At 34.7% G+C, this 25,571-nt stretch overlaps 1 protein-coding gene across 25 annotated transcripts in view; it reads left to right on the forward strand.

The window, feature by feature from the left end:
- LOC143895616 (CUGBP Elav-like family member 1-A) overlaps positions 1-25,571 on the forward strand; it is a 553,022-nt gene that overhangs the window by 515,926 nt on the left and 11,525 nt on the right. For 17 of the 25 annotated variants that reach the window (XR_013256373.1, XM_077402904.1, XM_077402903.1 and 14 more), the window contains 6 exons: positions 15,888-16,093; positions 18,710-18,838; positions 19,404-19,680; positions 21,646-21,738; positions 23,455-23,496; positions 24,015-24,044. Coding sequence is in view for 24 of the 25 variants with exons in the window: in XM_077402904.1 (XP_077259030.1) it covers positions 15,888-16,093; positions 18,710-18,838; positions 19,404-19,680; positions 21,646-21,738; positions 23,455-23,496; positions 24,015-24,044 (777 nt within the window). In the remaining variant the exon portion in view is untranslated. The remainder of the gene's footprint in view (positions 1-15,887; positions 16,094-18,709; positions 18,839-19,403; positions 19,681-21,645; positions 21,739-23,454; positions 23,497-24,014; positions 24,045-25,571) is intronic. The other 8 variants (XM_077402896.1, XM_077402906.1, XM_077402897.1 and 5 more) reach the window with 6 other exon arrangements.

Here is a 25,571-nt window from a genome sequence, read left to right on the forward strand (position 1 = left end):
CAATAAATTATCTCTTTTTGGAGATATGTAAATAATATAGTGCATTATTTAAAAAAAGAAGAAAAGAAAAAAGATTTATATGCTTTTTGTTTCTTTTAATAACGAGGACATATATTAAATTCTCGTTCACATCTCAATACCACTTAGCATATTAGCAACGTTAAATATGTGGTGCTCCAGTTTTAAGATTTATTTACGCGATATGAAAGAGAGCCACTGTGCAATATACGTGCAGGAAAAAATTAAGTAGTCATGTTTAACGTTGGATATATGATACAAATCCCTCAGTCTATTGTGTTTCCAACGTTTTCATTGGTTCAATCAGTGACTCCGTAAGAGAAAACCTTGATAAAAGGAAGTATAACAGCTGTAATGAAGAACAGAAAAAGAAAAAAATAATTCTCTGCACAGCGTTTGTATGTACTGCTTGTTTTTGCGGTTGGTCATTGCAACCTGCAGGCTTCAGAAATTTATCAATGGAGACCGTTATTACGCGCGCATGAAAGAGAGAAAGAGAGAGGCAGAGAGAGAGAGAGGCGCTATAGGTGGTTGGTAAAAAATGAAGGCCATGAGAAATCCATTTTAGCTGGTGATGTGCGATATTTATTTGAATAATCTTACGTCAGTCTCTCTACCATCATCGTTATATTTTTACAATCTTAATAAAGATACCAAATCCATTTACATCGGATAATTTCGTGCAGACAATACGCGAATTTTATCATGCTTTAGATTTGTATCACGAATCCGCTCTTGAAAAAGGCACGTAGAGATTTAATTGTTGCCACTTTTCTCTCACTGTGCTTATTTCGCGAATATCTGTCGTTGCATATATATTTTAATAGGTTTGTGTATCAAGGGATTAATAGTGTAATGTGGTAGCTAGTAGAATATTAAAGCTAAATAGCGTACGTAGCGTGCATCTGTGATGTCTAGTTGATATATAATATTAAAATTTAAGTTAATTAAATTACATTGAACAACTTTTGTCTTTTTTACGATAGATATACAAAGAACTTTTTGACATCATTTTAATTGAATATTTAAATTCATATTAGTGAATTTTTATACATATATGTATTTTTTGCATTTGTCTGTTAAAAAAAATAAATAAATCTTGGAATGAGGAATTGTAGTGATTTTGCTTTGGAATTTAAATATAACGAAAAAGACGAAAATTCTTTCACAAAAAGTTATTAATGAATTACTGGCATGCTAACTTTATCTCGCGTGTAGAAATTTTGATCTATTTCCAGTATTTTATCACTATTTTCGTGCTATGTGATTTTAGTAAAGCAATCATGTAAAAACATCTGATAGTGCACTCGAAGGGACATTTATCTTGATGTATTCGAAGGCAATGTATTTGTATGTATATAGTATGTATATAGTGTACAGTATAGTATATTGGTTATCTTTAAATAGGTCATCTCCTTGATGAAGATTTGCTAAATATAGAAATACCAGTCATCTAGCAGCGATAACAGTTAATGAACTCGCGTTTAAGTCGACCCTGACTTGCACCGATCTTTATAGGTATATTTGCGGTCTTTCTTACATATTTGCGTATATCGTCATCGCAAAACTACGCAATAATCTAAATTTTCTTTGACACTTATGTGTTTTAGATTATTACTTTAAATATTTCATATTGATTGTTCTATTCTAATGTTATTGCGTAATTTATTGCTAAATGTGTTGCCGATTTGAAGATATTGCCTATCTTAGGCAATATCTTAAGCGAAATCTGTAATACACATAACTTGTATAGATTTTATTTTCCCAATAGCTCTCGATGTGAATAAACGAACGTACAGGCATGAGATAGGTTTGCCATATATTTGCAATTATTAGAATTTGCTCTTTGTTCTTAGATTTAAATACACGATGCAAATACGAGCGTATATCATAAGCATATTTACTGCGTGGCGTGAAAATATAACTTTATATTTTTGCAAAGAAAATCAGAATGCATAAAGTTAAACATAAAATTAATGCAGAACGCATAAAAATCAATGAAATTCAAATCTATAACTGTGTATTAGTCTCGCCTCTTCCTGGCATTGCAGTCTCTGTTTCCTGGCCCCATAGTTGCGCCCACAGGCACGTAGCAACTAATAACTAGAAATTACACGAGAGCCTGGCGTGGATGTTCATTTGATCGACCCAATAACGAATACCCGGCATTTCAACTCGGCCGCCAACGTTTCGCGATCACGGTCGCGTAAACACGGCACAACCCGCTCGTTCGTAACGCAGTACGCGCAAATTGCAGGCGAGCGCGATGGCTACCGTCAGACCTAGTTTACTCGATCAAATTGCAATGGTGCGCGATTGAAAACGGGTGAAGGCCGAATTAACGTCGGGACGTTAATTATCCTCGCATTGTTGTGTCGAGAAAAAGTTCCTCGAGGGTGTTGGCATCAGTATTGCGCGCGCGCACGTTTACGCACACGTCATCTTCGTTACGCAAATAATCCTTCTGCCGCGTAACATCGGCTGATGGAAGGAACTGCAGCTTTAGCTGGCGCGATGATGCCAACCTTGAAATGAACAACAGTACGTGTTGCTTTTCCTCTGTGTTCTCCTTGCTTATAGGCTGGTGTGAAATTCCAGGATACACGCGGTGTATTATCGCGCGTCGTTTATTCAGGGCTGCATCGCTCTGCAGGCTGGGTACTTTTACGTTGCGTCGACGTAAATTAATCTGTGGTTAATTAATTTCCCTTTTCAGCCTATGTCATTATAAGCAGAGCCGCAATGTGAAAAGAGACATTCAGTCATCAATCAAATTCGGCTAATGACTTCATGTTAATACTTATGGCGCGGATGTTCTTGAGCACGGTTTAAAATAATTGAATTCATCACTGTGTTAAATCTTTAAGGAAATCTTTCTGTATTGTTTTATGAGAATCATCGCTCATTGTTTCAACACGGCAGGAATCTTAGACTCGATGAAGAGTGAATTTTCAAATATCTCACAGCCAGAAGATATTGCTCCAAAATCAATGTATAGGCAATTTTTCGAACACCGCGCATTCAGCTCGAGAAGGATCTCTGCACTGTAGAATGATATTCCGGAACGCAATGCAGTTAGTTTACGCGTTGCGGGATTTTACACGTTCCGAAAATAGCCGAGAGTGCGGTAATCATGAATCGTTGTTTCGCGAAAGGCAATCATTCCGTTCTATCTGCACAAACCGCGTGTATAACCGCGCGAATTGTTCCTCTTTTTTTTTCATTCGATGATTCCAGAATTCGCGGTGGATCGCGTTCGGACTATGCTACATACGAGGCGCGCGAGATTGGCGGTCTATCCTTGAACATTCGTTCATAATAACGCTGTTTTCAACCTGTGCAAAACAACGCCCTAGGCGTTCTGCAGGCACTTGCGTAACGCTGGCGCGCGAAACATAGACGTGATCTCGGCAAACGACAATTCGCAGAACAATTATAAGAATACCGCGCCTGAATACCGATGACTTTCTGATATCCAGAAATGCCGCGTTTATTATTTTTAATCGCTTTTTTCATACTATAATTATATGAAAGAATCTCACAAATTTATTTTATATGCAATCTATTAAAGATATTGCTAAATAAAATATGAGACATCTAAAATGTTCTTATATTTTATTTTTATCAATGATATACAACTCTCACCAATATATCTGCATGTCGTATACATACAAGTTAAGAAAAAATTTATGAAATTTTACATTTTGCTAATAAGCATAACGTTAACATTTTTGCATATATTAATTGAAATACTGCGTAAAAATGTATGAAGTATGCATAAGAGAATTCTTTCTTTGACGTAAAGCACTGCTACTTCTGGCGCCGAAACAAGAAAAATGTTAGGTCAAAAATATTTAAAAATCGGGCAACTCAAAGAGCAGCGAAACATATTGAAGAAACTTGCGACATTTTTCCATACCTATCTACGCGATGCATCGCGGGAATCGCGTTTGAAGTCACGACGAAACCGTATCCTTCAAAGATATGTCGAGTTTTAATGATCGCTGCGGAGCAAAGTATATTCGCGGTATGTAAACGATATTCCAAAGTAATTTTAGTCGTCGCGAGTAAAATTGGTAGCCGTACCGGTCTCGATATTAAAAATGTTATATGGAAAGGACTTTGTATTCCCTTGAAATATATTTAAGATACTCGCATTTCATAAGTGAACATGCTCTCGTAACTCTATTTCATCTAAATGACATTAATTTTAATGAAATTTATTCGAAGAAGCAACAATATCACAAAGATGGAAATTTACTTCGATTATTCTGATCTAATTTAATGTAATTTAGCAGATTGAAGATGAAAGTGATAATAAACGAATCACATTAACAATATGAAGACTGAAATTGTCAGTATAATTACTTTTCAAAACTTTGCAGAGAAATTATACTCTTTATTTTTCTTTATAAAAATGAAGAATTAATAATTGCTTGTATAAGAAGCTTTCTTTATATCTTGAATTTTTCAAATCTGACTATACACAAGTCTGTATGCACAGATCTGCCTTAATCGCGGGAGTAAATAAGAAAAATATTGAAATAATTCTCTGGTCGACGGAATATCGGCGGGTATAGCGGGTAGGTCGACGATAGCCGATGGCACGAGTCTCGAAAAGAAGAAGCAGCGCGCGCACGAAGGGAACCTCAGATCATATCTAAAGAGAGAACATTTTCCCTCGGAGGTGGAGCATGGGGATTTCACTTGAGGGAACCTCGGCGATACTAACGAGTCGTTTCAGTCGAGTCGGAGAGTCCGCTCGGGACGAGCTTTCCTCTCCTGTCTTGCACGGCGAGACGGACGGTTTCGCAGAAACCGGCGGCCATCCGGTTGCGCAAGAGAGGATTGCGATTATTCTTCGGTTAGGCTCCTCGGCTCGTTGCCGTATGCTCCGGCACTACGGTACCGCGTACGACGGCACAGCCGTATATGCCGTCGTGCACAGTTGTGCACACAGCTATATGCACGGAACGGCTACCTGTAGTAATTAATTTACCGGCTCGATATTTAGCCTCGGATGCACTGAGCGCATGATTATTGAAGCATATCCAATAGGTAAAAAAATAAATATATAGAAAATATTTAAAAATATCTATTCTTTGACTCACTCTTTAAATTTGATTAGATTTATCATAAATTTAACAAATAGATATTTAATAAACAAATTTTACTCGTTATTTTTATTTAATTTGCAATTGAATATTATCTCGATTGAGTCAAACAGCTTTTATATTACCTATCATATCGCCAAATTAGTTTTAATTATGACGATTATTGTTGTGAAATATTTTACAGTTAATACATGAATACATAATTTTATGGACGACATGCGTATATTGTCGTATTATTTGTCGTGTAATATACGTAAAATTATTTGAGCGTGAGAGGTTTTAAACTGTCGCTTAGAGGTCTCAACAGACATAAATGCGCCACGTATAGTGTCGCGCGCCACGCCGTTATCTTCCGACTGCAATATAGGCGCGTATACCTCCTCGTCCGTCGTGCCGTTGCGAAAGCAACTTTACGCGACTTATTTTCAACGTGCTCATTTGCGCCGCGTGTGTTCGCCCGCCCGCGAAGAATATTAGCTTCCACGTCGAGTGAATTCATACCTAACCTATGTTGCTGCGATGCATTACATTCCGACTTTATGCAAGAATTTATATTGCAGCTATGTAACGTAACAGCACCGAATTTCTTATGATTCTGGTTAATTAATTGCTCGTAGACTATGCTTGTCCATCACGTTGTTTCGAAAATCTCTTGTATTACGATTCATAAGATGTAATATTTTTTTATAATCTTCTATAACCGTCTTGCAAATTAAAAGTTTGGTAAATTTTCACGTGTGTTTTCATCGTGGTAATTTGTTATCCATTGACTTTATAATCTCGGGATTCTAAAAAAAAAAATTACGAGCCATAATACAAGTACTTTATTGCAGGACAGAATATCTCTTTGAATATAATTACACATTTGTAAATTTATATTAATGACGTCAGTGGGTAAAATTGTGTTTAAGAAAACAGATATGATTTATTACAAATCGTTGGTCATACGTATGTCGATCAAAGTTGCAGTGGAGAACAGTAGAAGGCAATAGACAATAGAGGATTGTATAACATTCGGACTCTGTATTTAAACTTTTTCTTTTTTTGCTAAGTACTGAACTTTGGATATCTTGCATATGCATTAATGATAATTTATAACAAAATGTTAAAGATCATAGAACCATGCAAATTTATTCAGATGATTATGTTAATTTTTGATTTTAATTTAGCTTGAATAATTATTCTAACATTTTGCGTTTCATGATAAACGTAATTATACAACAATAAAAGTATATTTTTGTTGTTCATTTTTATGACAAAAAGATATTTTGTTGGTGCTGCATTATTAATATTTCTGATGTAAAAGAAATAGAGAGACAACGGAGGAAGAGCTTTCGACACGTTTGCGATTCTTGATGATAGCGTGTATATCTTGCGTGAAACTTGGCAACGCGTCGATGTGCCTATTGCGGCAACTATAAAACGATTACGGTTAAACGTGTCGAGTAATTACACGATTATCAGGACTACCGATGATTACCGGCAATCGAGGCGTTTAAGTTCTTGCTTCGTAGCTTGCAATTTCAATGGCGTGAGCAAAATGCAAAATGAAGAACGAAGATCTCGAAGGTCGTGAGTGACCCGCAAGACCGGTGCTATTCTCACGACAATTTTATTTTGAGGAGAACGTAGTTGCTGACCCGAGTTTTACATATTCATACGAGTTTTGCATAGCAACATGCATATGATAAGTAAGCAGGAGTCGGGGATTAGTGTCCACTATACGTGTTCGCATGATCCTACAGACGTAATAACAGCTGAAAGAACTTTGGCTAAAACAATCATTGCACTTGTAGAAAAAACGTGGGATGTCAATTATTTTAATAAAAGTGAAAAGAAACATTGTCTCCTTTCATTAAAGTATATTTTTAAATTTACGACAATTGTAGATTTTAGTTATCATTTATAACTGATATTTTTTTCTATTATAATATGATAATTTTTCGTGTCTTTCGATGCGAAACTAGTTTCTATTGTAATAAGCAAACATCTCATTTGTCATTACATGTAATACGCTTTTTATTACTTTATTTCAAGAATTTAATACATTTAAAAAGTTAAAGTTAAGTAACTAGTCAAATTTGAATAATTTTAGTTTGTATTTGTTAAATTGTGGAAAGTAAATCTTATATTGGAAAGAATTCAAAAGACATGTAAATAATAGTCTCTAAGACAATAAGTGACATACATTTTTCCTAGGCGTGTCATGTATGATTTGATCAAACGTCAATGTGTGATTAGATTTTCATAACCATAAATAATCGATGCTGATATTTTGCATAGAGATCGGATAATGACGTAAATATAAATTATTATGCAAATCTCTGCTAAGATATCGAGGTTGTAACTCCATTCTCTTTAGAAACTCGTTTATTCTTTTACAATGTCAACTATAAAAAAGATTCTATTAAACTTACTATCATTACAAATGTAAATTTTGTTTCAGTATTAATGCTACTTGTATTACTTGTATAACTTGTATTATTACTCGTATTGAATAAATTTAGACTTGTATCGGAGAAATTAAAATAAATCAAATTTATGTAAATTAAAGTTTGCAACGGGAAAATTTGTTCATAACATAATATGTACATCAAAAGCGAGAATTCTGTCACGGATTTAATTTACGTCAAAATACGTTTGTATATTTATTATTTTCAAAAGAATCTTATGTATCTTGTATCCGATACGATAAATAGAAATTAATTAACCGTTGCACTGATAATATTTGATAATATTGCGTAACTAGCGCATTTCACTTTTTCTTCCAAGTATATACTCCTACTCATAAAAACGTATTATTTTAGAAAAGATAAATTTTTCAGTTTGACGACGAACAATGATGAGGGAGATGCAAAATAATATATGAAACAAACGTATCTGAAACAAAACATATTATAGCTGTAAATCAGTTGGAGATCGGTAAAAGAAAGTAGGTCACAAAAAATTATTTCAGTATCCGAGAAATCGTCTTTGTTGAAGCCCTTGAAAGTAGTTGATTCCGTATGCGAAGAACGTTTCGAGGTTTCGTCAGGTAAAAAGAACCGGGCAAATCTACATGCGCTGACGATTTTATGAGTAGGAGTATATACTTGGAAGAAAAAGTGAAATGCGCTAGTTACGCAATATTATCAAATATTATAATACGTAAACAGAATAATAAATTTCTTTCGCCAGTATATAGAATAACAATTAAAGTAATTTAAATCGACCTGACTGGCAATATATATAACGTCTTTCCGATATGAACATTGAAAAACTGTGAGCCAACTTGGTTTGTCGGATTCACACAGCACTTTTTTTCAGATCAATATCGAGACATTATTAATTTTGACAGTTGACTCACAGTTTTTCAATGTTCATATCGGAAAGACGTTATATATATTGCCAGTCAGGTCGATTTAAATTACTTTAATAATACGTAAAGTTTGAAACAAGCAAGATTTATAGTAACGTATCTTGAAATATGATTTATATAATAATATAATACAATTAAATAGTATTTTATAGTATAATTTGAATAAATAATTATAAAAACAAATTTGAAGCATTTGAAAAACAATATAATAAAGCACAACATGAAATTTAAAACATTATTTTTAATGTGTAATTAAAAAAAATTTACCTTGTTTTAAATTCTCTTTAATTTTAAGTAATATTATTTTAAATCATATTAATAGATTGTTTCTTTAAAAAAATATAATATAAAGAGAAACTCTCTTGCGAAAGAAAAAAGCGGACGTCTTTAAGAAAGAAGTTAGCTGCGCGAGGGAGCGGTAAGCAGAACGAACTGTATGTCGAAAAGAGGGAGTCTTTTCCGGTGAAAGGACGTGCAAGCTAGAGGACAAGGATAGCATATAATATGGCTTTGACCGCAGGAACCAACCGGAAGCGCAACACGAGACACCGGATCCCATACAAATGCCCAATTAATGTACCCGCTTATGGGTCTTCATAGTCTGCTGGGGATAAACGCGGTACTGGCGAACTTCATCTACTATTCCGACGTGTATGAGGCATCATTCGTATCCTTCGTATATACGTCCTTAACGATGGTGATACTTGGCGCTCGCAGTCGCGATCCACGATTTATGGCGTCATTTGTTCTCACTGGCGCGGCGGTTGTGCGATCGCGAGGAAGATATTTGGTGGTCACGAGGGTGACAAGGGTTTCAACGAAATGTATGCAGTCTCCGGTAGAGGATTCATAATGGGAATTTGGCTCTTTCAAAGCTTTGCGAAATGTTCATTCTGACGAAATTGGTTTTGCTTGCTTACTTACAAAAATTTCTTGAAGAGAACTTCTTATTTTTTAGTTCTCCTCTTTATTCACACGAATTCTCCTATTTAGAGCTGAATATACATATTTAACCACTTTGTCATCACATCAGATGTAATTTTCGTAATATAGAAAGTAATTTCTTAATTTTCAAATTAAATTTTTAAAGTAAAATATATTTTTGTATTGTGTCGTTTCAATATTTATTTTATAAGAAACTTTATATCGCTTTCAAAGTGGAAAGAATCAAGTTATTAAGCCACACTCGTGTGATAGTAAATGTGCTATGGAATAGAATGGGGACTTTAATGTAATTGTGTTACGCGCGGTTGAAATGAAAAATATAATACTTCGGTTTCCCAGCAAATAATTTAAACGGAAATGAGGACAGTTATGCGGTCTCCGCTATGCATATGCTAAGACAGTTTCGTTCGCAGGTGCCTCCTCTAACTGGCTCGTTTATCACTGTCTACGTATTAATCACTGTGACAGGATTGGTTTGTATTTTCATTGGACCGCAAGTTCATATCACTGCACGATGACTATACTGTCCGTAAATGTCGCTCCATAAAATAGAACAATAATTGTCACCTTTGTAATCTCGTGCGTCATAAAGCGTAAGTTACCGTCTTATTATTGCAACCGTCAAAGTGCTAATCGGAATTCCAAGCTGTCTATAAATCGCTACCCTATGTCTGACGTCATTTCCTGCGAACTTCGTCAGCGACATACTAATGACCGCATAATTGTGACCGAACGCGATATGGATACACCTGTCGGTGCATCGGCTGCCAGATTGGCTTCGAGATGTGTGAATTTCTTTCAATTCCCGATTTAATAATTTATTCTTAGATACCTAATCATAATTCATCAGTATTTTTATCTATAGATTCTTGCTTTTTTTATTTTATTTAAAAACTTTACATCTTTTTTTTTTATTTTTTTTTCTACAGATATTTATCTTTAGATAGCTAAAGATTTAGGAACATAGTTTCATAGATAGCTAATTCTGTATATCATTCTATAGATAGAAAGCGGTACACTCGGCATATACGAACGTGGCAATTGAATTAACGTATAGTCAATTCTCGTTTCTTAAAACGCGTGGCCTAAAAGCCGTAGTGTTAAGAGGGCAAGAATATTCCTGGCGAGACTATATGCTACACGCAGTGAATACGAAACCAGCAATGAGACAAATCTAATCCTCCTTAGTCGGTGGCAAGAGGCCAGTTTTAATGATTATTAATAATCAGTATTCATAGAGCGGAAAACGATTACGCTACCCGAGAAAAATGTTTTTAATTAAAACTCACGTTTTGTAAACTTTCTTTCCTTCGAATAGCTTTAGGTATAGCCGCAAAAAGTCACCATAAGAGATATAATCTCGAGATATGTTTCGCAGATATTCGAGCAAACTTTCAAGTGAACGTCTCGAATTTAAATCAACTGGCCAAGTTAACATCAAGAATTTATTTAAAATATTCTAATAATTTTTTATTTTAGTGCTTTTAAATTTGTTTCGTGCATTTCAAATTTTTATTTAGATAATATAAAATATTTATTGTAATTTTAAATACACTGAAAAAAAGTTATTAACTTGACTAAATATTTTCAACTGATTATTTTTTTAATTGAAATATTTAAGTATTTGAGTCACATCACATCGTGTTAGATTTAACATGTCGTATTTAATATTTAAATACATAAATATTTTAATTAAAAAAATAATAATTGGTTGAAAATATTTAGTAGGTTAATAACTTTTCTCAGTGTAATAATTGAAAAGTGGAAAATTCTATTCCGTCAGTTTTTGTATAATCCGAGATTTCAATCTTTGAATTTATATGGTTGAGTTTTTTAGTATAATACTCCAGTATACTGACATTTCTATCTATATATCAGATAGTTTTATGTCATACCGATTACGCGTATTAGATACGATTAAATCATATTTAATTATGCAAATCTTTCAAAATTGAAAATAATTCTCCTCGAACAATTAAGGATATTATTACTTTCGCAACATTCTTAATTTTGAAGTTTTATTCGGATATAATAATTCAGAAATCTTTATTGACAAATAAAGCATTGGTCCTAGAAGACGAGCTTTGACGGAAATTAAAGTGTACGCTACGCTTCCAGCGATGCGTATCGTGCAGCGACTCATTCTTCTGCCGCGCATCTCGAAAAGGCACATCGAAACGTTTCCCAACGAAATTCCGGGGTTTCCTCGCTTTTGCATGCACGATCCTAATCTCGCGTTGGTCTTTTTCTTACCGGCCTGTAAGAGCGTCGGTTCATTCGCAACGTCTCGCCCTTCGATGCATCGTGCCGCGAAAAAAAGGCGAAATCGAGTATAAGGAATATAAACGGCGTGGAAAGTTGCCGGTTGCATATCGGAGCAAGAGGATCGATTTAAGGATGCCTGACTCGGAAATTCGTTGGAAAACTCATCACGTTTCGCAGGCTGCGATTTAATTGCCCAAGTTGTGAATGAGATGCATAGAAGGAGATCAAATCGAACGCAACCGATCGCATTAGCCAACATCTGGCCACGAGCATTTCGTTTGTGAAAGTCAGACACCTGTTTGTATCGAATAAACGCTCGCTTCCTCGCATCCGCGATTCGAGGAGAGTGCGTAAATTATCATTAACATTGCACCGACTAATCTCACGGAACGTACCTACGAATTTTATAATCATGAATCGATAAGTTGTGCCATGCATAAAAAGCTGCATTATGTCGCACTTGCAATTTACAATGACTTTTGTATTATTGTTTGTTCATTATACAAATCTTATAATGCTCGATCGATAGAATATGCGCAATACTTTGATACACGTATTCCGCGACGACGACGTGTTGCAGACATCCTAACGGAATATATTCGGTGCGATGCAAACATTCCGGCAGGCGCGATCTGCATCTCATATCCGACTGCATGATCCGACGTTGCGTCGTATCTAGTTTGCACGTGAATTACATTACAAATGCAGTTACAGAGACCAGTACCTCTGTATCGCGCTCTCATTTTATTTCCACGTTAATAGCCTCACGTCCAAATGTGATTACAATAAGCTCGACATTACCCCGATGGCACAATAGGAGAAGCCATTACCCAGAATTAGTAATATATATGCATATACAGAATATGTATAGAATCCCTATGAAATTAGCACCTATTTTCAAAATTTTAATATACAATTGAAAGGATCTTGACTTTCTCCAAGAGTTCTAAAGTTGCTGATACATTTGAAAAAGTCTTTTCATGCGCGATTAGGTAAATGTAAATTTAAAGATATGGGGTTGCCTATACTTTATATATTTATTACACAAAAACTGTCTCTAACTTAGCACTTTGAAACAAATTTTGATTACAAATCACCTCAAATTTAACAAGACGATTGATTTTGAAAAATATCTTATTTCTTGCTTTATCGTTTCTCGGTTTATTTTTTACTAGCTGCCCAAAAAAATCTTCCTCTTAAAATCTACTCGATCAATAATTTGTGTGATTTCTTTTTTCTTATCAATTACACGTATTATTTTCGTATGTGAATTAAATGTGATGATATATTGTATACTAAGACAGTTCGGATCTCTCCTCTTTATTTCTCGTCTGACTACGACTCCACCCTCGATCGATCTCGGAATACTCGATACGTTGACCTTCGTATACGCGGGTAATATCCGCCCCTCCTGGTCGCAACGGGCGGAAAATTTCGGTCCGTTCAGAAGGAAAAGGGAAGGGCATAAACCAGCACCTTCGGTATTTAATAAACATTCCGCGAAAGCCGCAGTTTCGCTGGAACGCAAGAGAGGACGAGGGAGGGAGGAGAATTTGTCTTCCGCCCCCCCAGCCGCCGGCTGCCTTTTTACACCGTATTTTCCTCGGGAAGGGAAAGGGCTTAAAATTTTCATTCGATTTCCGCGGGAAATCCGATCCGTCGTTGGCAACCGCGGGTATCCGGTCGCTAGGGGCTGCGAAATTAATTAAATCGTTAACTGCGGACGAGTTTGCCATAGTCTGGACCGATATATCCAGCGCTTTTCTCGTCCTTTCTCTGCTCTTCCCCGCGGCGTGGATCAACCTCTCCATGGGGTGAACTCTCTTGATTCTCGGGTCTCAGTACATTTTTTTTGCCATTTTCTTTTTTCGGACGTTTCGGTCAGACACAACCCCTTAAATGCGACTTGTTAAACGCAAAGGGGATCATTGTTGCAGGTAGTTTTTATCCGGATGGATTGAATTGATGCAACAGACAAATTTTCCAATCAAAGGGCTTTACTTTAGGATTTACTATTGCTGGAAAACCGGTATTGCCCCGTGACAGTATCACTGCTGCAAAATAACGTCAAAATGATCGGGAATGATAGGCATATAAAACTAATGTTATAACTTTTATACAAGAATTTATTATAAAAATAAGTTATTATTATTATCATCTACATATGTAATATCAAATTTCAAAGCAGTTTATATACGATTAAATTTATATTATTTATTAATACAAGAATTTATTATACAAGTAAATTATTATTGTTGTCGCTGTAATAACGAATTTCAAAGTATATTTTATATTATCGATATCTCTTCTATTCTGTTATACAGCAAGCATTACAAAAGTCACGGCATTATATTTATTAGTATTATAGGCCATAATTATTTACACATAAAGCGCATTGGTGATTTCCAGAAACATGATCATACGCAATCGTATTACAGCGTATGAATTTGATATCAAAACTTCTATAGATACGTTGCGCGCACTATAAATCGATGTATGCTATTAGATTTCAATTCGCACTAATATGGCTGCAGCGCGCATAGCTCGCGAAACGTAGCATCGGTGTTCCTTTGATAACGCGCGAATTGGATTGCAACATTTGACAGGGAGCCACAATTTTCACATATTAATGCTTGTCACGTTTAGATCTCTTATTAGCCGGCGAATTTGCATAGTTCGATATTAATATTAATATATTAGTTTGTATTAGTTTATATTATTAGGGCACTGAAATATTAATTAATAATGACGCGAGTCGCTGTTGCATATCTAATGCTCGTGCAGCATTTATGCAAAAATGAGTACTTAGACGATGAAAATACTGGTTTAGTCTTTCTCGAAAAAAAAATATATAGATCGCACAAATGAAATAACTTGCAATTGTAATTGTAATACGTCAAACTTCATATACAATGCACAAAATTTGAATTATTTCGATTTTCTTAATACGCGTCACGCAGAGATAAGCGCGGTGCATCAACACCAAGAAGATTCACAGGAGAATTGAATACGTCTGACGGAGGATGAGAGAAACGAGGATAAACTCGAGAGATATATCCGAGTATTTTGCCTAGCCTATCCCTCGCGACGCCGAATTTACATAAGCGGCTTTTCTCTGGGCGAAGCTTTTCTCCCGGTCCTAAACAAATATTGACCAGGTCGCCTCTTCCAGTGGTCGGTGCCATCGTCAAATGGCCCATAGCTAGCCACCGTCCGCATTATCTGTAAACGCTTATTAAACGGTGGGCGAGATGGGAAATCATGATGTCACTCCGCGACCTCGACTCGAGACGACGTGAGTCAAAGTTTAAGCACGACGTCATATCGTACAAAACACTCGTTTTCTTTTTTTTTTTTTTTAATTAATTGATTCCGTTTCTCGTAGAGAGATCGTCGAGAATAGGTATTAGATGGCAATTATTAGTTTTTAATATCTGCAGAACATTAATCCTTTGTTCATGGAATGTGTCATGTGAATGATAGTTGAATGCTATTTATAAAATTTTAATAAGTTCGCTCAGATAACCAGAACTTGATATAAAAATAGCGAAATTATTAGTCTTGCATAACGCTTAATATAAAAGAATTTTCTTCTCATGTTCAATAATTCTTATTTTTTTAATCTTATGCAAACTTTATATATATATACTACCATAATGACATACTGAAAATGCCGAGTGCTACTTGTGAAACAATCAATCATTCTGACTGTCATAGTCGTCATAATGGTCGAAAAAATATGGAAGTTGTTATATAATTTGATCGTCTGTAATAATTCAAAAAAATATATAACCATAAAATATCAATTAAATTAAAATACCCAGTTGTGTAAGAAGCACAATAAGTAAGTAATAAATGAGTAACACACTTAATTTATCCATTACGCAGTTCCGTAGAATAACACAATCTTGCTAATAATAAGACTACAGTTACGTTATTCGATTGCATGATTAGTCAGTCAGACACGTTTCTCACTGACTAATTGTAGGATTATACGCGAAGATGAATCACACATTATCGAGGATAATCGAGGATTATCTTTAAGACGATTGTTTTCCGGCACTACTGCATTATTACAATTGAGATCGCATATGTCACTAACGCGAAATACGCTCGTTTACTTTTCATATGATGACGTGACACCATACAAAGCAATTATTAATGGAAGTTGTGTTGTATTATTACAGAGCGCAAGCTGTTCGTCGGCATGCTATCGAAAAAATTCACGGAAAACGACGTTAGGAACATGTTTAGCGCTTACGGAATGATCGAGGAATGCTCGGTGCTGAGGGACAGTACCGGGAAAAGTAAAGCCTGTGCCTTCGTTACCTACGCTAGTAAGCAGTACGCGATCAATGCCATCAAAGCTCTGCATCATTCCCAGACAATGGAGGTGAGTACAATTATAAACGATGGAGGAAGCACTTTACGTAACGTTTACACAACATTTTTTTAATTCGTTCTTAAATTAAAATTAAAGAAAAAATTTATTGTAATTATTATAACTTTAAAGTGATTGGAGCTATTAATTCTTGAAGCAATTAATTAAGAAATGTTCCTAATTTTGAATAAAAAGTTATGAATCGTACATTAATGAAATTAATGTAATTTTATCTGTCAAAGTATTATAGTTGTTAATTTTGATGTTAGGAATTTCTAAATCGGAAGTTTTAGCTAATTTATACAAATTATTAATAGTTTACAACTTTAGCAGCTTTACTACATCTCGATTAATAATTCAAATAACGTCATCTGATATTCTATTTCTAATAATAAATTGAGAATACCTACCTAGGCGACTTCTCATACAGAAATAATGCAACTTTTGTAAGAAAATAATATGTTTTATTTATTTGTTTGCTTCTTTAATAGCGTACCATTCATTGATCTCTCATTCAATAATGATTTTGTCTTTCCGTTCACCATTAACCTTTTTGCATTTACGTTTTCTATAATTAAGTAAAAGATAATGAGAACTTTTTGTTGCTTGTGGAAGTAATGAGCAGTTCAATGAGAACGTGCAATCTGCTCTCATATTTATATCGCAAGGAAGAACTAGGTCGCGAGGACTTCGATCTTTTAAGCGGAGTAAAACAGTGTCGTGAAGACTGGCAGATGTGACCACACAGATCGGGTCGCACACAAAGTCTTCATAGATCGTTTCTTTTCGTGACAATTCAACCGAGTCGTCGAATGTATTGGCTCATTGCCACCGTGTCACCCGATGAAACATCCGTGTGCATCCACAATCCGACTAGTCACCTCGGTGAAATATACCGATTTAACTCGGGGTAACTAAAACCGAGCGAGAGAGTAAAGACGGTTGAACTGGTCGACATCTTGGCGATTCAAAGCTCGCCAAGACTTTTCCATCTCCCCTTCTCGCCTCGTACTCTTGGGCTACCTAAGCTAGAATTGGTGTGAATAGGTAAATTATCGAATCTCCATGGCATTCGGCATCGTTCGAAAATAGTAAAACGAAATACCACGACATTATCGATTTGCGTGGTAAAAGTATGTTTATCAAATTATATCGGGTAAGAAGAATAGCCTATCCTTTTTTTTTTTGCTATAGTCTCTACAAGAATATCCTTTGACAAGGAAATAATAGATGCTACACTCACTGGTAATTTTCCAAAAAATTTACAACAGAAAAAACATTTTCAAGACATAACTATATAATACTTAATTTTTTAAATATTATATAATGATTTTTTTTTATTTTTATTATATTATGTTTAATTCATTTTCAATATAAATATGTTAACATTTTTTTGTGAATTTTTTTGCGCTATAGATATACGTATGGTATTTAAAATTCTTTCGAATTCTAAAGTGAATGATAAATTATTTTCTTATTTATCTGTCTACTTGATATTAAATATTTAACAATAAGTATTGTCTAATTAATATCAAGATCTTTTTCTTTTCATTCAATGCACCCCACGGTATTCCATTGTTAGACGTACAATTTGGTTTCATTAATGTAAGACTCATTTAAATACCTAACAACCTCATTAACCACCTCGCAAGATATATTTAGCGACGGTACGCCTATGCAACGTACTATTTCGAATGGTAAAGGCGAATTGTGCCAAGGCATGCAAGCACGAAGGCAATTCCACTTTAATATCACGAATATTTGCGGCTGCAGGTTCTTCGAACTTGCTCATTCGTCGCTACCGGCGCAACCGGCATCAGCACGCCGATTTCGCGTCTCCAATTGCAGGCGCATTGTGCATGGTGCATCGACCTTGTGATTCGTGTGTATATCGTCTAGGCTCGCGTACCGTCGAATGAGAGTTTCTCTTTCCGCCAATGTAATGCTCGATCGCCGACAAATCCTTTCTCACGCCAATGTTGAACTTGGACTTGAACCAATAATGTATGTCGGTTTCAGGTGTAAAACGACGCTCGGTACAAAGTACGACGAACGTTCTGAGCTAACGAGAGAAATGTCAAATTGTAACAGAAACTTTTTCAAGAATTTGGGTTGATTATCCAAATCACAGAAATATTGACACTGTTTCGAGATATAGATGTGTTTTAAAATAGGAAGCAAATGGGAAAAGTGTAATTATTTGTCCGTTTTTTTTTTCAAATCTCTATCTCTCATACTTATCAATCACATTAGTTATTGGAGCTTTGAGATATTTAATTACTATTATGCGACACAGCGAGATTTATTTTCACAAATCTTATATGATTCTCTCGTGATTGAATCTATAATAATGTAGGATTTTAAAATTCTTTTTTACACAGATCATGATATACATCATTAAAAGAAAATTTAATGTTTTGAAAAATTATAACATTCTATTATATAATTCAATACAATATTTTGACCATTTGTGTCATTGCATGCATTACATTTTGCTTTGTCCATAACTTTTGTTTTGAGATATCGGAACTTAACTGTGATACTAGGCAACGTTCTTTACATTTTTTGCATTTCACATATCGTTTACGATTACGTAACACGCGTATCAATGCGTCGTACAATTTTCAGGGCTGTTCGTCGCCATTAGTCGTAAAATTTGCCGACACGCAAAAGGAAAAGGACCAGAAGAGGATGCAGCAACTCCAGTCGAATCTCTGGAACATCGCGGGAGTCAACATCACACCGCATTACCTAGCCGTACGTGTATTTAATATTTTATAATAAAAGCTCTTTGGTCGATATCAAAAAGATTCCATTTGCATCGAGAACGAGAGCTCTCTTCATGGCTCTATCGTTTGAGCGTCTTACATTCATATGCATTATCTATCCTTTGTGACTTCCTACATAACAATCTAAATTTTGTTATGCAAAATATATCTTTAAAAAAGACGTTTTTGAGGAATACAATTCGTATTCTTCGAACTTATATTCTTCGGACACGTACAGCCACTAAAGCTTTGTTTTCATTGAATGTTTCACGAGATTTGCATAAAGCTTCACAAGTGTATCCTTTGACAAATTTGCGATCGATCCTTTCTTAGCGGAAATTTGATGAAGGGCTTGATAAGAAATCTAAAGATATTTAAATTAACTTAAAGCGAAAGAAATTTTATACTAATTATGTACATAAATTAACGATTTTTAGCAGACTTATAAAATAAAATGTCCTCGGATCTGTAAATGCTGCAAAACGAGTACGTTACAACTTTATGGGACATGACAGCGATAATGAGATTGATGAAAATTATGTTTGTATTTGTAGAACGACGCGCATACCTTGACGCCCGCATCGTTGCAGCTTCTGCAACAGTTGCAGGCGACGACGAGTGCCGCGACCCCGGTCGCCGCGAACGCGGGAGCGGCGAATGCATTGTCGAACGTACAACATCAGTTGCTACTGCAACAACACCTTGGCCTTGGTGCGGCAACACCTGCGCACGCGGCACCCCCCGCTGTGCCCAGTCCGGCGGAGATCAACCCCGCGAATCTGCAAAGTCTAGCTACCCTCGCGTCCCTGAGTAACACCGCTGGTGAGTATGGTTAGTGTCGATTATTCTTTTATTTTTGCTTATTTGCGCTTAATCAGTTTTCGCTTTTTCATGACGACAGATTTAAATAAAAATTAACAGAAATCCAATATCTTGAAACGAGATTGAATCTTTTCAATAATAATAATAATAATAATACCTCTTAACTACGACATGTGAACACGCGTTAGTCGTCGCTCCATGATAATGTTCTGCTCCGTAGAAAATTTAAAATTTCAATACTGACAACGCTTCATCGCAGTGGTTACTCTTAAAATTTTTAATGCGTTCTCCACTGTCACCGACTTACACGTCGATCAGTTGATTATTTCGGGCAAAATTTTCGAGAATACCGACGTTTAAGTTTGTGACAAGGAATAGTTACCAGATTGCTTGATAAGGACCCGATCCGAGGGGTCGAAACGTTTCAATTTATATATTGCCATTAGTAGTCGAAACTAATAAACGTTTCTTGTTGATTATTGTTGGCGGAACAAACCATTCTATTTCTGTAATAATAATATTTATTATTTAAATTAGTGAGAGAGAACTCTATGATATGAAAACTCATATATCTGTTGTCTATCGCAGCAACATTATTCTAATGACCATCAAAACATTTTTATTGAATTTTATGTGAAGACGTAGAGCATGTATATACAATACATGAACATATTGAAATCGATAAATAATTGTCATATATCTTAAGCAAGTTTTTATGAATATGTATATACACACATACTTAGATCTTTTTTTATTTTAATTACAAGAGTAAAATTATATTTTGATATTTAAGAAAGTTGATAATATTTTTTGTCTTTTTGTCGTACTTTATAGATACTCATATATTTTATACGAATGTATATATTTTTGTGATCAATGATAGAGATTTTTGTAGTATCACATAGCACATAGTACGTTTAAAATGTACCCAGCCGCCAGTGCATTTACATTTATATCATACGGATTACGTCAGTTTTTTCACACTTTCTGATATTAGTATAACTGTGACGTTTGCAATCTTTAAACTTATCTCTTTTAAATGTGCAAGTTTAACTTCGTCGCGTCACCTTTTGACCCCACTCTATACTAGTGTTCCAGTACTTATAGAAGATCTATTTTTGCGAACAAGTTAAAAACGTAAATCTCGCGCGCGGGTAAATTTAAATATATAATTTCTCTCGGGAAATGGTCGGTTTCTGATAAAAAAATATGTCAATTGCGCACCGCGCAAATCCACGCCATTCCGATGTAAAATATCATAGAATATGATCGATCCTCTTTGCCTAGGAAAGTGAGATTTTATCCGTTTCTTCGCTAAAATTACTCGTCCGCGCAGTCTCACATCGGTGCCAGAATAAATTGTATTATTTCGCGCTTACGTTCTCCAACTTCCACCGCGCGCGATCGCGTCCCATGGGTCATATCTTTTCGAAAGTTATAACGAAACGTCCTGCACCAGCTTACCAGAGGCAATAATAAAATTCTACGTTTAATGGGACCGGGAAGAATGCCAGGACGATGACATACATGCCTCTATACGACGAGTCTATCATTATCCTTATTCCGACACATATGTTTACCATTTATTGCTGCGAAACGTATGGTCACTCGATAACGTACGTGTGTCACGCAATGAGTTCACATATACACGAACCGAACGTGTAGAATGATATGTAGCCTACTTCCGATATGCAGTGAAGAGAGAGTTTAAAGCTCAAATTATGTAAAATAAATATTTAAAGCGCATAAACTTAACAGCGATTAAAATGTTAATATTCTTAATATCACTAAAAGTATCATTGAGAAGGATAAATGCTCTAGAAAGACGTGCTGTTAAATTATTTTAGATTAGGCAAAATTTGATTTAAGTCTCTTTTCGCCAACTATTAAATGATACGCTATATTCATCGTCATGGTATATAAATCTAGAGTATTAAGGCTTTCTACAATAAATTCTGACACTTTATGTTACAGCGAACGCGGGCGTGTCGCCAATGAGTATGCAAAACCTCGTCACTCTGGCAGCTATGACCGGCGGAAACGGCAATCTCCAGGTGTCGCCAAACAGTGAGTAGAGAATATTTTGCGAGACGCATAATCAGAGAACACATTATGTACACTAATGTGCAGCTGTAGGTTCCGTTCGGAACTGTCCGGTGCTTCGAATTATATGCATAACTTCGGACCACGTTATATTGTCCTCCTACCCATTGTACAAAACACCTGTATGCTTATGCGTCACGTATGTTACTCGGTAGACGGTAGACGGTAAATCCGCTTGAGCGTAGTCGGAGTTTAATGATTGCATGCGTTGTTAAAGTTTCAGGCGAATGGGTGAACTGTCCACCGCTTTTGTAGGTATGCATGGTAAAGCGGCCGAAGTCGTGCCGCGATTACAATGACAGTAATAATGCGACAGCGTGTTTAAATGTGTCTTCGCAAACTGTATTAACAGTCTGTAATTGTAATAACGGTACGATGAGAACAAGTGTTCCAGGATATACCATACATACAGTTATGTATAGTATATCCTGGAAGTCAGTCGGGAAAGGAAAAAAATGTTCTGCGAACGGGCATTTAATTTCAGTTTTACATTTACAAGTCGCATTACGTTTTGAAAAACAGGAAATTTTGAAGTGGCAATATTTATTAGATACGTAAATTAGCTAAACTAATTAAATAATACTGCGATTAATATTTCAATCACTGACAAAGTTATTGTCACAATAGTTAAAAAAGAATGATTAATCGTGAAACATGATCATTAAATGGCCATACAAGGCAGCTTATTAAATGAAACGTATGGAAAATTTTAGTAACATGCATCTTCATCGTATTGCGTGCACACTGAACCGTGTAAATGTACAAATGTCTGCAGGTAAGATGTACGGTTTCCGTAGTTAGTTGCGTAATTACCACCTCTCATTCATATCAACAAAACTAACACACCTTTGTTATTTTGCATGTACACGATATGACGCTTCTCTCCTCTCCTCTCTTTCTTCTATGATTTATGTAAAGTCAACAGAAAAGTAAGTTAAGTACGTAGACTGCTTCATTGCGTTTTTCACACATAAAGAGTTGTGCAAGAACTTATTTGCACAGAAGCAAGTTTTTCATACAGTTATAATGAACAGTAGTCCAGTCGACATTGAACAAAAATAATAAATTCTAACACTGTAAGATAAAAGATTAGAAACAATATGCATGTATATTCTTGCATTTATTTCAATAATTTATGTAACTTATTGTCATCTATATGATCAAGGATAAATGAATAATCGATGATACATTTAAGTTATTAATATAAGCTGGCGTTTAGTTATTTGAAAAGGTACTGTTTTATACTAATTTATAATAAATAAAACTAAAAAGTATAATTATTAACAATATATTTAACATTTTTATTGTGCTTTTTAACTTGTGAATGTTAATTTGATCAATTTATTGCAATTTATAATATAAAATTGTTTTCGTAGAACGATTATTTATTACTTTATCGAGTAAAATATTCAAATAAAAATTTGCTTATGTTACAACGTGATAGCAAAAGACAAATATTTTTTTGCAGACGTTACCAGCTCGCCTTGCAAACTTGATTCCATTGTATTAATTTGATACAAGTGAAATTGTTGACTTTGCAAATTGTTTAGTGGCAATTAAAAACATAATATCGACGGCATCGCCGGGAAAATTTCATCAAAGCCTTTGTTTCACGTTATTATACCATGTACATATTATCGACTGCTTTAGCTAATATCGCGAACGTGTTTTGTGTTTCAGCATTAAGCGGCCTGGCGAATTCGACAGCAGGTATGTCGCTATGTACGTGTCGTATTGCCTGGTACAGTATTAACAATTACTAAATTAATTTTGATCATGCAAAAGGGGCCCTAATCCTGTTGATGGTCTGATTTCCCCATTTCGCTTATTTAATAGTGTACGTGCACGTGTGCGTGTGTGCACGTGCTTACACTTTTCCTTCCTTACCCTCCTCCCTCTTGAATTTTCTCATATTCTCTGTTTCTATCAATGTATCAATTTTCATGATGGACATAAATTCGTTTTATATTGCATAGAAATTTACATAAAAGCGTACGGCATATTTTCCCGCAGAAATTATACTTACCGATTGTTTAATTGTGAAGTTTACATATATGCTATTATGTAAATTTGTATACAACCATCTTAAGCTACAGATAGAAATATATTCTATTATTTTTAAAACGCGCTAGATATGTCATAACGCGCGAATGGCATTACACTTGCATACTTTACGTTTCTTTTATTTTATGTAAACGTACATCACAATTTTAACGCTGCGTATTTTTTTTCGTGCGTAGCTGCTCTTCTGGGAAAAACAGGAAATACAGGTGAGATACTCAATAGGAAGAGAAATTGTTTGGCTCGCATTCTCTTTATCGTGTATCACAGTATATATCTTCCTTTCGAATTCCTTTCTTGTCACTTCTCCTCTCTATTACATTGGTATATTTTTTATTATTGTCTTCTGTATATTGTAATGCAATATTGACAATTATTGTTGGCTGTAGATTTCGTTACTCATGCGGGTCTCCCCTGCTTCAACCAATGCTATATTTTGAGTTTTGTACATATCATAGTGCTCTTGTATAAGTGCTCAGTTATAAAAACTTCAAAGGATTTAAAGAATATATGAATATATGAAGTGTCCCACATGCCCGTTTATTTAAGGCATTAAAATAGATTTACGTACTTAATAATTATACATTTTTATAAGTAAAATGCTTGCAAGTGAAAGAAGATAGTAAAATCTTATTTCTTTATTAAGCGAATTTTATTTTTAGTTTTAATTCAAGTATAAATCACAAATATTTTTTAGAGAATTATATGAAAAATATTAAAAACGATAAAAAAATAGTGTTTAATCAAAATCATTGAGGAAAATTGTACTGAATGTCAAATCATTTAATTTTGTAAGCTGAAAAGTTGTGACGATAGTTCTATAACATTATGTACATATATTGTATCCACGAATATGAATAACCAAGCCAATTAGTAATTGATTGGTGCTGCACATTGAATTGTTGTAAAAATTTTCGCGGATATTGAATTAATGCATTAATTGGCGAGACCATGTTGATGCTTTTAGGAACCTGTAGATTGTTATTCTCCATCAATCGTTAATTGTAGTTTTTTAACAATATGTATATGATCTAAATATCATTGTGTGTGTATATTTGAGATGTATTGGGAATATACGATTCTTGCACAAACGCTTATCGCAATTAATGGGTCACGATTTTTTGTAATAAGAATTTAATCGGCAACAATACCTGTGCATAATGAAAAAAGAAGAATAAGACTGTTTCGTGAAACGCTTATTAACCCGGGAATTGGCGCGTGAATTTTCACCATATAAATTATCGTGCATGAAAACGTATTATACTTTCAAATTTTTTAAAATTATTATCATTAATATCTCGTTATATAGCAAATTTTTATCTTTATACCGAAGAAGTATGACATTGCTCTTATGCTTTAAATTTAAACTGTTAAAATATTTATTAAATTCTTATCTCAAGCGAAATATTTTATATGTGCCACACTAAAATGTTTGTAATTTTATTTATTTATGCATATTTCAGATTTATTTATAAATTTTTTTGTATATTTTTTATTTTAAAAAATAATGTTAAAGACATGGATATTTTCACGTCGCTGAAACAATTTAATTAAGATTTACTAATAATTCTGATGAGATATGAGATTATCATAAATTTTATTACTATATCAATTTCAATATTAATAAAATGTCATTATTCATAATTAAAATTTTAAATTTTTAACTGTAAATCGAGACTTTTTAAAATTAATGAATGTAATCTACAAAGAAAGATTGCCATAAAGAGTATATCAAA

Source organism: Temnothorax americanus, unplaced genomic scaffold, assembly GCF_048541705.1.
Source record: "Temnothorax americanus isolate GAGA-0224 unplaced genomic scaffold, ASM4854170v1 Scaffold16, whole genome shotgun sequence".
Classification (NCBI taxonomy): domain Eukaryota; kingdom Metazoa; phylum Arthropoda; class Insecta; order Hymenoptera; family Formicidae; genus Temnothorax; species Temnothorax americanus.